Source organism: Apis cerana, linkage group LG10 (assembly GCF_029169275.1).
Source record: "Apis cerana isolate GH-2021 linkage group LG10, AcerK_1.0, whole genome shotgun sequence".
Taxonomy (NCBI): domain Eukaryota; kingdom Metazoa; phylum Arthropoda; class Insecta; order Hymenoptera; family Apidae; genus Apis; species Apis cerana.
In genome coordinates this window covers 8,915,387-8,932,237 of record NC_083861.1, presented here as the reverse complement: position 1 = coordinate 8,932,237, position 16,851 = coordinate 8,915,387, and the positions used below count along the sequence as shown (strand labels likewise).

The following is a 16,851-nucleotide window of genomic DNA, read 5'->3' as shown; positions in this document are numbered from 1 at the left end:
CCTTCTTCTTTCCCTCACTCTCATCCATCTTCCCTCTCCGTCCCTCTTCCCGTCCAAGTGCTTTCGAGTGTACGGCCCTGTGTCGCCCCAACCACCTGCACTTGGACGAGGGTGAGACAAAGGCGGGCGCGCGCGCGCGCGAGTTTCACGAGATTCAAAAGAAGATGACTACTACCCCCTTCGTGCTTTGGCATACACCAAGAGGGGACAGGCTCGCCCCAAACTACGGCCCTGCTTGCCCTTCCTGCCTGCCTGCCTGCCTGCCTGCCTGCCTGCCTGCCTGCCTGCCTGCCCCCTGTCGCCCCGGCTCGTCGAGAGGTTTGCACGAAGATCAGAAACTTGCTCGCAGGTGAAAAAAGTAACTAGAAGTATTAGCACGGCGGCGGGAACGACGACGTCTAGAGGTCGGATGCAAGAAACGAAAGAATGAAGAGGGAGAGAGAGAGAAAAAGAGAGAAAGAAACAAAGATCGTTTCATTTCGGCTGTTTCCTGTTTCACGTTTCGTGCAAGCATTCGCGAATGGAATGCGGGAAATGGAGAAAATGGGAAGAGAAAAAAATAAAAGGAAAAGGAGGGGGAGGAGAGAGAGAGAAAGAGAGAGAGAGGTAACGAATCGAAGATCGAAAATTTCATCCCCCGGGGAAAATCGTGCTCGTGACACGAATGCGGTGACGTAGTATGATGAATCAAGTCTCTGAGCGAAACTGAAAGGTATTCCGGAATGATGATATCGTGGTATCCCTGGATAACAGAGGGCAGGATAAAAACGTAACACCGGTGATCCCTTGAAAGAGGGAGGAAAAAATAAAATCAATTGGCCTACAATATTCCTGGCATTGTTTCCCCTTCGATCGAACCGTGGCACGTGGGGAAGGGTTAACACTGGGTTAGATTTAAAACGCAGACCTACATACATACAAATATATATATATATATATATGTGTGTGTGTCTCTCCTAAATGCCAATAATTGACTGCAAACTAGTACGAACGTAAATTCTCTCTCACTTTCCCTCTCTTCTCCTCTCTTTTCATTCCCATTTACCACCACCTCTCCCTCATCTCTCTTCTTTCCTCGTGCGTATATCGATTTTCACGTCGACCTGACAAGTTTAGAAAAGCTGCAGACCGCTTTTGCGGCCGAGCGTTATTATTACGAGGCATCGAGCAACATTTCTTTCTCTCTCTTTCTCTCCCCCGTGTCCCCCTGCTCCTCGCAAGAATGTCGAGAATATCGTCGATCCGAATACGCGGGCTAAAGATCGCGCCAACTTTCCTTTCGCGCCCGTGAAAATTTCCCTATTCTACTTCCACGAGGAAACGGAGGGTGCAACCACGTCCTCGGCTTCGTTGAGGTCGGGCCTGAAGGAAGGAAGGGGAGAGGGGAGGAGGGAACGCGTTTGGCGCGACTTTAATTGGCCGTGCCTTAATTTTGATGTACGCTGTACCACCTCGAGGGTTCTCAGGGCCGGTGAAGAGCCGAAAGGGAGCGGGTAGAGAGGAAGGAGAAGCGCGGAGGAGAAGAAACGAGAGCGTGGCAAGAGAGGAAAGCAGACGGGCGAAGGCAGCCCTCTTTCTTGCGCAGCCGGCACATTGTCGTCGCCCGTAGCCAACAGCCTATTGTCTACAGGGAGCTCTCCCCCTTTCCCTTTTGCGGCCACACACACACACACACACACACACACGTACGTACGTACGGATACGGCGACACACCGTGGAGTTGTGCGGGGAGTGACAAAGAGAGAGATGGGAACCACCGACACAGAAGCGGCCACAGGGAAGGGGAGGGGAGGGGAGGGGAGGGGAGTGTTATAAAAGAAAAAAGGAGGAAAATACACAACACGACGGAGAAGGAGAGCGGTGCAGAGAAAGGAAGAGTGCGAGCGAGAGGGTAGCTCGGAGACGAAGAGGAAAAAAAAGACAGTGGGTAATAGTTAAAAAAAAAAAGAAGAGAAAAAAAGAAGAAGGAGGGAAAAGAAAAGAGAGAAATGGAAAGGGGGAAGGGAAGAGAGAAGTGGGCTGACAGGGAAGCGGAGTTGATCGAAGATCGAGTGGGAGAAACAGAAACTGAGAACCGGGAAAACCGATGGATAGTTATAGGAGGAGGGGGGGAAAAAAAAAATAAAAAGAAGTAATTATAGGGGAAAAGAGAATGTAGCGAGGAATGGAACGGGAAGAAGGCTCGACGTATCGGCGAAGAAAAGGAGGAGAGGCAATCGAAAAGGGGAGAGGGCTATTCATACCCCCTATCCAACCGTAGCTTGCAGCAGCTATTATTTACATATCAGCAACTTGGTGCTTCCATATACATAAATGCGCAAATACGTTTGCCCATGAGAATATATAGCTGCTCGTGAAAGAGGGGAGGGAGGGGGCACGAGCAAAGTACAAATGTGCACACACGAGAAGCGACATTGCACGGATATACGCGACCGGCAACCGTCAGGACGGTATCCGTTAAACTAGCCTGATTTCTGAAAAGAGCTTTGCATCCGAGTTCCGTTGGAAAACACGCTCGAGCGAGGGATGGGGGGAGGGGAGGCATGGTCAATGAGTCGTCCCTTTTCGTCGTTGCCGCCGAATTAAAATCAACCCTCAACGTAATTCACCTTGCGAGTGACGGACTATGCAACGCGACGCCACTCGTGCATCCCCGATGTCGCGTATTTGCGTGAAATCAACGCCACGGTAACGAAAGAACGTTGAAAGCTGAATCGTCGAGCCGAAAAGGAATACTCGCTCGGTATTCCGCACCCGTCGTCTCTTCTATTTTTCTTCTCTCTCTCTCTCTCTCCAGCGCCACCCGACAAAATTCGTGGCTTCGATCGGAAAAAAACGAACGAAGGAAACGACGAACCGACCCACTCCTCCCCCAACCTCGAACCGATAATATATTATATACACGTTTAATTAATACGCGAGGAAATAATATAGAGGGCGATATTATACGCGATAAGGAACGGGGTCAGTAATAAACGCGATATTACCATTCCATATCTACCGAGAAAGTAGTCGAGAAAAATTGGGCCTCTCCTCTCCGAACGTTTCCTCTGTTCTATTCACTCGGGAAGGGAAAAAAAGAGATTCGATGTTTCCAAAGCGATCCCCATCCCTCTAACCTACGATATTCGCTATTTTCTCGAGATGTATTTCGTCGTCTCGCGACACGAGAGTGGATCGGATCGATGTCTTTGACCCCCGCAGGGAGGTGTATCGCAGGGATGTATGAATCGACCTACGAGATTCGATTCCCACTATGGAAAAGTTGAGAACCTCTAGATTCCGAGGGATGGACGAGCACGCGAGTTCGCGTGTTAGGTGCCGCGAGGTTCTCCTCGTTCTCGCCGTTTCTCCATACGATATCTCTCTCTCTCTCTCTCTCTCTCTCTCTCTCTCTCTCCTCGACCCTTACCAACCCTTGTGAAACACGGCAACGCTGCCCGCCGCACACCCTAGGATCTTTTATTATAAGAAAAAAATTTCCAGCTGAACGCGGCATACGTGTAAAAATATAGTTACCGATTGCCTTACACTTGCAGATCCATTCGCTCGGCTACCTGTGTGCACATGCACCCGTGACGACGGTGCAACAAACGCGTTCCCAACCACCGCAGGAAGTGGTGGTTTTTAAAGAGTCTTTCGCCGAGGAAAAATAATAATAAAAAAAAAAAAAGGTGATAAACGCCGATCAAGCGACAACACACTTGGAATTTTCCACCCTTTGAATTCTCTCTCTCTCTCTCTCTCTTTCCAGCGGCGGGGTGTAATCACGACTGAAATTCTTTAACGAGCGATCGATAAAACGAGTAATCGATGCAAGAACGTAAACATCGAAATTGCCGCTCGTACGACCAGTTATCGGGAGAATGGCCGGTCGAAACGTTTTCAAAACGGTCTTCCTCCTACCTCGATTGCTTACGTAACTCGCTCGATCGTTTTTTATTTGCTTCTCGATGATTAACACAACGAAAGATCGGAATCGGTGTTTTTTTGAGCACCGTCGGTTTCTGGAGTTTGCACTTGGTCACGATTTCAGGGCGTTTGTGCTTTGTGTTTCCACGCTCGAGATGAGCTGGATGTTGCGGATGGAAGGGGAGGGGGCGCGAAAGACGCGCGGGGTGGTCACACGTTGAGGCAAGGCTGGAGGTGAAGGTGGAGAGGCTACTTGAAGCTCTAGGTTTCTAGCCTAGATTCGACTCCGCGGGTGATCCGGTGGTTTTAATTAGGATCCACCACGAGGCTGTTCTTCTAAGACTAATGATCTCTCTCGTTTCATTAATAACACGGGACCAAGTGTCATTTTCGTCTTGAAGAAGTGTCGCATGACAAAGCAATATTAAAACTCGTGTTCTTAGCATTCGTTGATATTATATCGTGGCGGGACGAGTACCAGTGTCGGTATTAATTAACTTCTCCCTTATACGTCCCTTGCACGAAAAAAAGGAAAGAGTTAGCCTACGAGAGCTTCGATTGAAAATGTTGTCGGTGTTCCCTGGACGAACGCGAACGCGGGACACGAAAATATCTTGAAAAGCGCCGACGCCGTGCATTTTTTCAATCGACGTTTCGAGCAAACATTCCACGGATATTCGGATGAGTCATCAGCGAAAGAGCTTTCCCGCGAGAAAAAGACGGAGAGAGTAACACGCAGGGTGGGGGAGATCGCACGATACTCGGACAAATTTCCAACCAACATCAACCCTGACCTTTCCCTACGACCTATTAACGGGCTTAGAAGAGAGCGAAGGCAAGAGTGAGGAATTACGTGGTAATTTCGGCCTCCGGGGAAATAATCGGCTTGACACCGAAAATGCCGGGGAGACACGGAAGAATATTACGACGCCTAAAATACACGAATTAACAGCTGTTGAAAGAAGAATTTCGAGTGACTCGTAAACGAACGTTGAAAATCGTTAAGAATTATCGAATATCGGTAATCAAAGACGGTTTGTTTGCGCAAAAATTACGCGCGAATTCGTAAAAAAAAAAAAAAGAAAAAAGGCAATCTTCGAAAGATTTTCCAAACGTGGATGAGAAGTTGGAATCGATATTCCCTCGCGATGGAAAAACAAAAGGGAGGTAATTATTAGATTCGCGTTGCGATTCGGGAAAAGCGAAACACAAACGAGTTCTCTTGTCTGCGAAATTCGATCCCCGAGAGTTAGCGAGGGAGCGAGGAAAATTCACGGGTAGCGTGTGTCTGAAAAGATCGGATCCTTCCACTTAATTGCCGAGACGGTAGTCTTCCAGGAGACTGGTCCCGGAGGTGGCGAGATCCTTTGACCCATTCGCTCGGTTTCCGCGTCGGCGAACGCGACGCGCGCGAGACGCTTACATAAACTTCCGGTAAAACGATGAAACTCGGACGGATGCCGGAAAAATGAGAGAAGGCGCGACGCGTTGTTGGAGCGCGAGTTACTGCTCCTTCTCGACGATCGCAGAAATGCGAACAGGAGGAAAGAAAAAGAAAAAGGAAAAAGAAAAAAAATGGGAGAGGAGGAATTTGGATTTTTCTAACTCGCTCGAAATCGGATGAATCACTTTTCGATTAATTACGAAGATTACCGTGAAATGATACGAATCCGACAAACGGATCGTTGTTTAATAAATCTGTCGGGAACAGTAGTTTATAGAAGGCGTGTAGCGGGAGCGAAGTAGATTATGTCTAATTGGAGTGTAGCCTTCCGATGAAAGCACGGTGTAATTGGTCGAGGTAAGGAAATGGTGCGCACATTCTTGCCGTCCCTAATTGCTTCAGCCTCTATCACGCTACTTCGCCGTGGATTTGCTAATCCTTGTTGTTTCCGATTAGCCAACACGCGCGTACAGTTGCGCTCACTCGAGGAACACGACGTTGCCTGCCACCTGCGAACTTCGCGGCTAACTAAGCTCGTCAATGTTAAGGCTGGTTCGATCGATAATTAGAAAGAAAGAAAGCAAAAGAAAAAGAAACGACGATACGATGGAATCGCATCGGTCGAATGTGCGCGTTGAATGAGCAGGGAGGAGGGAAGAGAATGAAAATTGTTTTGAGTTCTATTTAAAAAAAAAAAAAAATTAACTTAAAAAAAAACCTACGCGGAATAATGAGGCGTGAACGATGAAGTTGAAGTATGGAAAATTTAATATAACAAACGGGACAAATTCCTTTGTGGACCGAAACGCGTAGGTATATATATATATATATATATATATATATATATATATATATATATATATATGTAGAGCGGTGTACACGGCTTCCGTGGTTGGCTATGCCAAAGTGAGTCAGCTAGCGTGAAAAATTGAGGAACGGGCCATAGATGAGGAAGGGAGGGATAAGGAGGGATGGTTTGCTGCGTAAGTATGGCCGATTATGTAAGTCTACCAAAAATATCGTCGAATGAGTGACAAGCACTTGGCTTGTTCGAGCATATCGTCAGGCAATTTGAGGCAGCGTTAGCGATTATTTGTAAAACTGTACCAACGATGAAACAACGAAGTCGATTCGCTGGCCAAAATTCGAATCCAAACAAAACCCATAATCCGATCCAAGGAAAATCGGAACGACTGACATTTAGAAACTCCATCGTTGCGTTCGGATCCCCGCATAAAATTCGACGAGTTTGATGGAATATCGGACAGAAAGGAAAGAGAGAGAGAGAGAGGCAAAAAGACAGAGAGGGGATAAACCCGTTTTCTGCGAAGAATTTCAGGGTCCGTAAACAATCGTATCGACTTCTTGAACAAGAGGCGCGGTGAAGGCATGGTTTGAGAGCGACAATAGGCAGCCGGTCGTGGATAGGGTGGTTCGCGTGCATATTTGTCAGTTCGTCAAAGGAACGGTAAAGCGTTTAAAACGGAAACGTGGCTAGCTGAAAGGCTGAAAAACGAAGCTCTCGCGAAACTCGATATTTCGACGACAAAGAAGCCCCCACTGGGAATGGAACAGTAGCTCGGAATTTCTGACCGGAAATGCTACGGCGGTGGAGAACGCCGCGCTTACCCCAAAGACTTCAACCTTCGGCCGATGATACAGATTTTCATCAGGAGGAAGTCATTGCACTTTATGCTGAATGGGCACCGAGTCAACAACCCGATGCTCCTCCTCCGCTCCTATGCGTGTATATTTACGTATATATGTATATATATATATATATATATATATAATATACATATAATATACACCTTTACGGGCTCTCTCTCTCTCTCTCCCCCTCCTCCACCCTCTCTCCCTCTTTTCCCGTGCTCCTCTTCCTGCTTTTCGCGTGATCACGAGAAGGGAACGTATACGGCCGAAAAAGAAGTAAAACGAGAAGGAAGAAGAGAGGAGAAAATGCGAACGAAACCTAGAGAGAGAGGGAGAAAGAGAGAAGAGAGAAGGGGGCCAGCCACTACCTCCGGAGGATGACGAGGAGAAGGAGGAGGAGAGGGGGGAAAAAAATGAGAAGGTCGCGCGGAGTGGTCGCGTACGGGAAAAGGAGGGAACGAGGTACGCGAAGAGCGGAGAGAAGACGCAAGAGGGGGGAGAAAGAGAGAGAGGGAGAGCGAACGAAACACAGAGAGAAGGGGAGAAAGAAGAGACCGAGGTCTGGGAATCGCTTCATGCACTGACGAGCACGAGCCTTCGCGTAATAACGCGATCAGAGGGCAGCCCGTGTCTCGTGTGTGCACGCACTCCTCTCGTACCATCGCACACCGCTGCTGCTCCGGAGGCAAGCACGCGTGCATAAACGGCGGCGTAATACGCTCGTAAGCAGCGCGAGCGTTCTATTTTTATGTGTGTTACGTCGGGAAGAAGCCGCGCAGCGCATGCAACGGTTCGTGGAAATATTCGCGAGACGCGACAAAGAGAGGGATAAAACCGAAGGACAACGTTCAAGTGGCGGGAATATTGGACGGCGAGGGGGTGCGCGTGTCTCTGAACCCGCGACGTCCGATGGAGATCGTTGAAACGCGACCGCACACGCCACACGTACCCGAACCACCGTGTTAATTAATACGACAACCACCGGAGGGAATCCGGTTTAACGTATAATGCGGCACTAATTGCGGAAGGGAAAATGGGAGGGGGAGAGAAACAGAGGGAGGGGGGAAAAGGAAAGAAAGAAAAAGTAACGATGGAAAGAAATAAAAATTTATAACGAATTCGTCGGCGAAATACAAGTCGCGTCGCGCGTTTGCTATTTTTTTTTCCCTTCCTCCTCCTCCTCCTCCTCGGCGACCGGGTACACCGCTCGATGCATGCTTTGTGCGACATTTTGCGTTTTCATCGAGGCGTGCGGAAACGAAAAGGTAGAACGAACGTGCAAGGAAGAAAGAGATTACAGGAGGCATGGCAGTCGAGCTGCACCTGTGCATACGCGGTTCGTTCATCACGTGGAAAATGCAGCTATGGCCCTTACCCTGGGAACAATGCTGGCTACGATGGGTACTATTTCCCGTAGGAGGGGAGAGGAGAGGGAACGTGAGCTCGCTCGCGCGCACGCTACGCACGGAAAGATGGAGAGGAGAGAGAGAGAGAGAGAGAGAGCTGAAGAAAAAAAGAGAGACGGACAGAGGGGGAGGGAAAACGAGTTGGACGACCCGAGGTCTTGTACACCGCATTTTCTCCCCTTTCATTTATGATTTCCTCTTTTCCAACCAGAATTGTATATTCACCAGCGACTAGCTAGAGAGAGGGAGAGAGAGAGAGACTTTCTTAATAAACATCGGTGTGAACCGCGGAAAAAGCTCGAGTTAATCCGTTAATCCCTGAACAAATTCTTTATCCAAACGCTTACACCTTCAAGTGCGAACACTTTACGCGCCTGTGCGCTCAGATGAATCGCGGGATGCATTTCGCACAAAGGGGGATCTGGCCGTCACGTGTCACGGAATGAAATTATCGATTTTCTTACAAAAACTCTATCTATCTTTAAAACAGACGTTTCGTTTCGTTTTAATCGAACATCGCCCGTCAAATCTTTCAACGCGTAATCCTGTTCGAAAGAGAAATGGATATATATGTATATATATATATATATCCGAACCAGCTAGCTACATTCTAGAATAGGAAGAACGGTTTTGCTGTAAACAGCGAAGAATGTGGAACGTAGACGAGTCACCTATACTTGAAACGAGACGTCAACGTGAACGGTATACACGTCGATGTCCTCGACTTCCGGTCCCCGTTCCAATTTCGAATCGACCGCTTTCGAATCGAGCTCGACTTCGATAACTTGTATTATTCTCAAGCTAAATTAAACGTTTAACGCTTACGATACGAGGTCGGGGGGGATATTCCTTCGAAAGAGATTATTTACGATATCAATAACAACAATAAGGAAACGTCTTATAATAATAACAACAATAATAATCTCGACGGGGAGAGGGGGGAGGGAAAGAGAGAGCACGATGTTGCGATAAAGATTAAAAAGCAGTGGGTAACCGCGTAAAGCGAAATTGCTGGATGTCGGTCCAACTTTCGTTATGAAGAAGGTTTCATAACGAAAGACACTTTGATACATTCACCCGTACAACGTTCGGACATGCAGTGTAACGTGCATAAATATGAATATGTGCTAGGATAGGCTATATATCGCTTGTTCTATTTTCTGAATAGGATTCGAAGTAGATGTCGAGAACTTGTCACTCCGTGATTTATACATTTGTCTGCGCCGGAGGACGAGATCGTTCTCCATTCCCCTTCTAGTCGTCTTTTAAACCCGTCAGGTCATACCGAGTTCCAATACGAAAGGGAGGGAGGAGTCTCTTTTCGTTGAGCGAAATAAGAGAGAAGAAAAGGAGAAAGAGAGAGGGAAAAAAAATGAAAGCAGCTATGTCCTATGAAGCTAGATTCTCAAGGATAAAGCTAGCCAAGGTTGCCGCGAGAATGGAAAGATTCGATCGTCGGTCGTATTTCGAAGCCAAGTTTGCGGCGAGGATGCCCCGACCGTGTGCCTGCTCAATTTATTAGAGCGGAACTTATTTTCAAAATTATACACGATTTAATCGTATCTTGATATCTTTAACGGAACTTGCGGATAAATCACTCGTATCTAGACAATGGGGGAACAAAACGAATCCGAATACTTATAAAAATATAATCGAAACGAGCAGCAAAGAGAGAATCGCGAGCAATGACGCAAGCAGAAAAAAATGACACGCGTCTATTTTTTTCTGCCGACTATACTTTAAAGGAAAAAATTAAAGCAAAATAATAAGAGACGAACTTGGAATTTCGAGGATTATATATCGTTGCCTTCTAAATAACGTCGTGGAATACCATTCGATCTTGTTCATCAACCAGATTGAAAATCGTAAATGTCAAAAGTTTGCCAAGTTGCACAGTCATCGTTGAAATAAACGTCTATTGTAAATACTTTGATTTGCAATTACGAAAGCCGCGGCATCACGCGTGCATCGCGGTTTACGATCTTCTATAATTAACCTTAGCCGAGGAAGACGGTACGGCGTTAATAATCCGTGTTAATAATAATTTCGGTAAAAAAAATGCTAGTAAATGGTGCAAACTATTCCGTCCGTTCTATTGTTGTTCCGGCCGTGCCTTCACCCCTGGATAGGCAAGCTCGTTCGAATGAAACGCGACTTCAAAAGCAAAGGAAGTCCGTCGAGAACCCGTACAAGAGGGTTGCTCGGTGGTTGGACCGCTCGTTAGTATCAGCTGCTTGCTGCTTAAAAATAACCTCTTCCTAGTCACCAGTACAATCGCTAAATTAACGCCGGTAGCGACGCCCTTCGCGTGGAAAACCATCTACAGACTTTAAATACGCCGTTCTAGAACTATTAAGGATTCCTCGAGTTCCAGACTGGCTAGACATACAGAAACAGAATCGTGTGTGACGTTAACACACACACACACAAAAAGAATGTCGTTTACGAGATCATGTACGAGTCTAAGGCATAATCCATTAACCACGTTTGTTGAATGATAAAGATATTATGACGGTACGAACATGTCATTAACATACATCTTTCCGGATGTACGAAAGAGGGGGAAATAGAGTTTAATCATCCGAAAAGTCGAATATTTCTCTTCGAGGTTGCAAAGCGTCTCGTTGAAATGTTTTAATCTGATTCGAGACGGCACAAGTATATAAAGTGTACACCGATGTCCATACTAATCGATTAATGCGATTAATGAACTACTTGACCAAACAGCTTTCGATAATAATCAGCAAACCTCGCGGTGTATCTATGTAGGACGTGCCTAAACTGGTCCGATTGCTTTCACAATTTACGAATACGTTTCTGATTTATTAATCACCACGCCAAAATATACTTAGAGAACTAGGGCAACCTCCTGATAATTATTCGCTAGAATCATCCCTAACCGGGTCCAAGAACAACAACCGGTTACTAGACAGGCATATGTCGTCATTCGTGTAATTTTTCGGTGGCTCGCTAATATCTCACAAAGGCGAGACGCGCTTATTCGCACGTTATTCCCCCACGCGTATTGTCTCGCACCGCAAAAAGTCGTATTCCTCTCGTCCCGAGAGAAAGAGAGAGGAAAAAAAAATATATATATATCTTCCGTCAGACTTGGTTGCGACGAATCAAAGAAGGGGAACAATAAGGTCGAGACTTACCTGAACATCAAAGTGAGTAGTGGTGTCTTGTGGCTGAGGGGGTCCCTGTTGCTGTTGCTGTTGCTGCGAAGGTGGAGGGCCCTGTGGGGGTGGTGGAGCCTGTGCACCAAAGAGTTGTGCCGCGTGCGAGTGTGGATGTTGGAGATGATGCGTCGGTGGTGCTTGATGATGTTGAAGATGATGCGGTGGAGCTGGGGCAAAGGCCGCCATGAAATGTTCCTCGCTTCCGACCACATCGACACCAGGTTTCAACAGTACGACCCCGCCACCACCAGCGCTTACAGCCAGAGTAGCAGCCGCGTTCTTCTGAAATTCCTCCTCGCCTGGAGAAGGTTGGCGACTCCCAGGTGTACGACTGTAAATGAAAAATGAGGAATAACGTTCAACCATCTCTTTCTTTCAACGAGAAAAAGTAATTCATTGCTGGATAATATTCGGAAACAATGTTAACGTCATAATGTGCGTAAATCACGGACAATGGAATTATTATGACGGTAACATCAATTATAATTTATAAGTAACGATTTTTTTGACACAGGAGTAAAGAGGAAGCAAAGATGAAGAGATTGTGCAGTCTTTGAAATAGTAAAATAAAATACTTTTGATATTTTGCGGTCTATTTTATGCGTTTCATTAATTCATTCCATTTGAAAGACGCCTACAATGTTCGACAAAAATAAGTGGATCGCATCCTGCAAATTTTTACTGGATGCATTTACGAAAAATAGAAGATGCATAAATTATTCGTGAATAAGTTTTATATATATATATATATATAAATTGACTTTTTTTATATCTCAATAAGTCTGTTGTTCTTATTTTCTATATAAAGAAAGTGACGTAGCTTTCCTTCATTATAAAACGACAATCGTAAATGTCATGGACCTGATTCCGACGTGAACATAGAAATCTTAAAAAAATTCTATTTTACACATCCTGATAGCTATCTTTTTGCAACGTTACTCAAGTGTTTACACTTATACGTACGTATATAATATATATATAATTATAAAATACTTAAATGTATAATTATATAATTACAATACAATCAAAATAAACGAATGATAAAGAGAAAAATAATAATTAGAAAGTTGCAATTAGCTTCTTCCGAAACCAATTTACTTTAATTTCCTAACACAAATTAAAAATCATTAATAAAATTATAAAAATATAAGAAATAATTCATTTGACAGCTATTATAAATATCAGTTATGAAAGTCGCCATAAAACAAATCGATATATTCTGCATAATATCTAAAAAATCTTCCCAAACTTGTCGTACAAGATTCTACGAATTTACGATTAGCAACGCAAAATAACGGTATATTTCGCAATGACAGGCGTAATATAATTCAATGTTCACGAATATTTAGAAATTTTATGAAAAAGAAATGACTAACAATAATAAATAAACATCATCGTTATTATGGCGGAATTCTTAAGTAAAAACGAGATAAAATTATTATATAAATTTCAATGTATTTTTCCTACTTTATTTATTCCGTATTTTGTTCCGTTTTATTTATCGTAAATCCAATTGATCTCAGTTGATCTCGGTGTTCGAATTTTAATAAAAAAATTTTAATAAAATTCAAAAAATGATAACAGAAAACGAAACATCATTTACGTTAAAAATTTGCTGTTTTCTATACATGCAATAAACATCAATTTACAATTTTAATCGATATTTAAAAATATAAAGATTTTTCAATAAACAAATCAGAAATGTTTTCGTTACTGGATGTTACGTTAACAGGAAAAAATAAACTGCAGTAAGTACGGAATAAATCGCATAAAGAATGTCGGTAATATCGAACAGGTGAAGATCGAACGACACACCAGATGGCGTACAATGATGGTGCAAGAAAGTCTAAAGACACAAAGATTTATAATGTCGTCGTTCGACGAGTAGAACATACACGCCCTTGACAGTTAGTCCTATTACATTTCTCAATTGTGTTCCTCATAGCAATAGTAATTGTTCGCGAACAACATGTGACACATTCACAGTCGTTCAATTGAAAACAATTATATATAGCTAAAGCAAGAATAGCTACGCACTTTTTCCTGTGAAGTCATTTACGCAAAAGCTAAATTTGTCGTAGGTCACGTTATAACGACCAATAATAGCCATGTGTACACTTATATTTTCAGAATACAGATATCTTTGCTTCTCTTTAAAATATATTTTTATAATATAATTTTGTTTCGCTGAAGAATTTCGATATTATGCTATACTTACTTAAATCCTTTATCGTCATCAAGACCATTCTGGGATGCCAATCCGTTATTTTGTGGACCTGTATCGTCTTTAGAACTGTCAAATGGGCTTGCCGAGCCCTTCTCTTTTTCTTTCTTGTCTGCATCGGTATTCTGCATAATGCAAAAATATATTTCAATAAAATTGTTTTCCTTCTTACTCGTTATTTTATTTCGTATATAATTACCAATCTCAGGGAAACCATTCTGGGCTCCAAATCTTTGGGTGTCGTAGGACTTGATCCAAGAACATATTCGACCATTTTAACCCCCAGACCACCCGTTTCACTGTAATAACAAACCACCACCATGTTTTAATATTCAAGTATATATTAATAAAACACGTAACAATATCCGATATTTTTATGATTAAATGATATACCAACCTGCTTCTAGGGCTAAGAACCGTTCCAACTTCTGATGTTTGATGATGGTATCCAGTACCGACACCCACACGTCTACCTGTACCCATGGAAATTGGTTGTGAGACAGCATGATCTAAAAAAAAATTGAAAATATCTTTAATCACGATACCACGTAGATGCGTATTTCGATCAACGTTCATTCCCATTAACAAAATTAATATTAAATTGATACTCACGTGTGAAATAAACATTCAATATGCCTTCAGTTTTAACCGATTATTGAAACATCCATCTCATTACATCGCTATAAAAATTCTTTGATTCAAACTTCTTACTGTTCAAAATAATGCTAACAATGATCAGTCGCATATTTAAAGGGAAAAGAAGAAAAAAAGAAAGAAGCTATTCAACGCGAACAAAACTCGACAATTTTAAAAGGAAACGTTAACAATATCCCGAAACCGTATCGTGCTTGTGTCGTATCAACCGGCAATCGATAAAAGGCGTGGGGCGAGAAACCCGCAAAGGTGTAACGGAAATTCTATCATAAAAATCCTTAACAGTTCGCCACTGTATTGCCGCCTCTCCCGCGAGACCGTTTTATTCAAAGGGTTTCGCGATGGTCGAGGAAAGAAGAAAGAAAGAGAAAAAGAAAAAAAAAAAAAGAAAAGAAAAAAAAAGATGAATTCATACATCATGAGAAAAGAAAGGTTCACGAGGATTCCAGAGGGCTATATGAATTTTACGATTCCATATGACGCAATTTCGTCGGGTCCAGGTAGATATATATATATATGTACATATACGTATATATAGGGGGTTGGTGTGGTAACGTACAGGGTGGATCAGTAGGTACGACCCTGGGCATTGGGACGTTGCTCCCACCGCCGCTGATGCCGGGCGTCTGTCGCCATGGCAACAGCCGCGTTGCACCCATCGAGGTGACGCACACATGCAAACTCGGGCCGCGTGCACATGGAAGCCGGTACATGCCGTCGCGAGAATCAGGTGTTTCGTGCATACATTGCATACACAGAACACTGCCGCGGTACCATCGCCCTCGCGCAACAACCCTGTACGACTTAAGGCTCCGTTTAATGAGAAAGAACCCCGCGCAACCTTTCCAACCTCTCACTCCATTTCTCCTTACCATCCGCGCGCTTCTACCAATTACCACGGTAATCCGTTTAATTGACGAGAAATTCTGACGATTTCTCCAACGACACGAAACGGCTATAAAATAAGCAGGAAGAAATCTAAATACTAGCCGAGCGGAGAAAGACGGACTCGTCTGGATTAGACTGTAACGAGAACTTTAAAACGATTCCGGGAGGGGGGTTAAAGAGATAGAGAAGTTCGTAACACCAGGCTCGAAAATACCAGAAGCCTGGGTGATATCGATTGATCGTAAAAGCAAGGGGGAAAGAGAAAAAGAGAAAGAGAAAGAGAAAGAGAGAGAGAGAGAGAAGAGGGACAGACTTTGTAGATTTCCTTGGTTTTCGTAAAAGCAAACAGTTAGGAGAGATCTGTTTTGGTAGAGTATCGATTATTGACATTCCGCTCGAAGCTGCGGAGACACAAGTATTTCTACTTTCGTCTCTATATATTGTTCTTTCGGCGCTGTACCAATCAATAAGCGCGCACGACGTAAAACACACGGTATCGCTCTCGCATTTCGTTGCATCCTCCAACCAAGGAATGTGATATAGTATACGACTCTAAGTCAAACTTTTTATATGATTCATCTTTCTCTCTAATTTTACCGGGGACTGAAACACGTATCGAACGTTCAGAGAATTATACGTCACCCGTCGAGGACCTTCGAAGATCGCCGACAAGGCGCGCGCGTTTTGCTCCGAACGACAAAAGGATACGGTGTTAATCGGAATCGGCTCATTATCTTTAGTTTTTTTTTTTTTTTTTTAATACAAGCTACTTGCATAAGATGCAATATATCATTAAGCTAAAAATAGAGCTTATACCGAAACGAAGTAAATTTTTTCGAATTATCACACTTTCTTTTACATCTCGTAATATTAAAGGTAATGAAACCAGCTCAACGATGTCGTTGCTCTTATTAAATACGGTTAGAGAGAAGCCAATGCTCAAATACCTGAACTAATAAGCTCAATATCTTTTAAATTGTTATCGATACGTCTCGAGAAAATGACACTCGGGTAGAAAAATTAAGAGTCCAGAGTGATCCGTACGAGCGAGATTGAAATTTTCGCGAAAGAACAAATACATGTACATACGTATATTTATATAAAGATATATTTCACAAATCACGATAAATAAAATTTTATCGCGAATAAATATTTCTCAAACAAGTAACACATCGGTTGGCTGACTCACGCAACGCGATCTCGTTTCTTTTTTAACGACACGCGGCTTTCTTTTTCGAGAGGAAATTAGCGCGCACAAGTCGATTGACTTATTATGTAACGATCAATCGTGAATGATATCGATCGAATGGATATCGATTTAGAGCTCGCGTTCAGATCCGCGTCTCGGAACGCGAGTGAAAATCGGGATTTCGAGGGATTTGAAGGACTTTAACGGTGGCGTATGACCGGTTGGGAACGCATAAAGGCGGCAAAAGATTGAAAGCGCCCGGTCATACGTATGATCCGACTGGGTCAGATTAGTGTGAA

The 16,851-nt window shown here is 43.8% G+C and overlaps 1 protein-coding gene and 1 long non-coding RNA gene across 7 annotated transcripts in view; one reads left to right on the top strand and one right to left on the bottom strand.

The window, feature by feature from the left end:
- The window catches only part of LOC114577746 (uncharacterized), a 33,667-nt gene extending 21,475 nt beyond the window's left edge, over positions 1 to 12,192 (top strand). Inside the window, exon 3 of the long non-coding RNA XR_003698045.2 lies at positions 11,525 to 12,192. This is a non-coding gene — a long non-coding RNA (uncharacterized LOC114577746). The remainder of the gene's footprint in view (positions 1 to 11,524) is intronic.
- Positions 1 to 16,851, bottom strand: part of LOC107999505 (pumilio homolog 2) — a 62,879-nt gene that overhangs the window by 32,230 nt on the left and 13,798 nt on the right. For all 6 annotated transcript variants that reach the window (XM_062080141.1, XM_028667521.2, XM_062080140.1 and 3 more), the window contains 4 exons: positions 14,219 to 14,330; positions 14,021 to 14,120; positions 13,816 to 13,946; positions 11,574 to 11,928 (listed from right to left, as the gene is read on the bottom strand). In XM_062080141.1, coding sequence (XP_061936125.1) covers positions 11,574 to 11,928; positions 13,816 to 13,946; positions 14,021 to 14,120; positions 14,219 to 14,330 — 698 coding nt within the window. The remainder of the gene's footprint in view (positions 1 to 11,573; positions 11,929 to 13,815; positions 13,947 to 14,020; positions 14,121 to 14,218; positions 14,331 to 16,851) is intronic.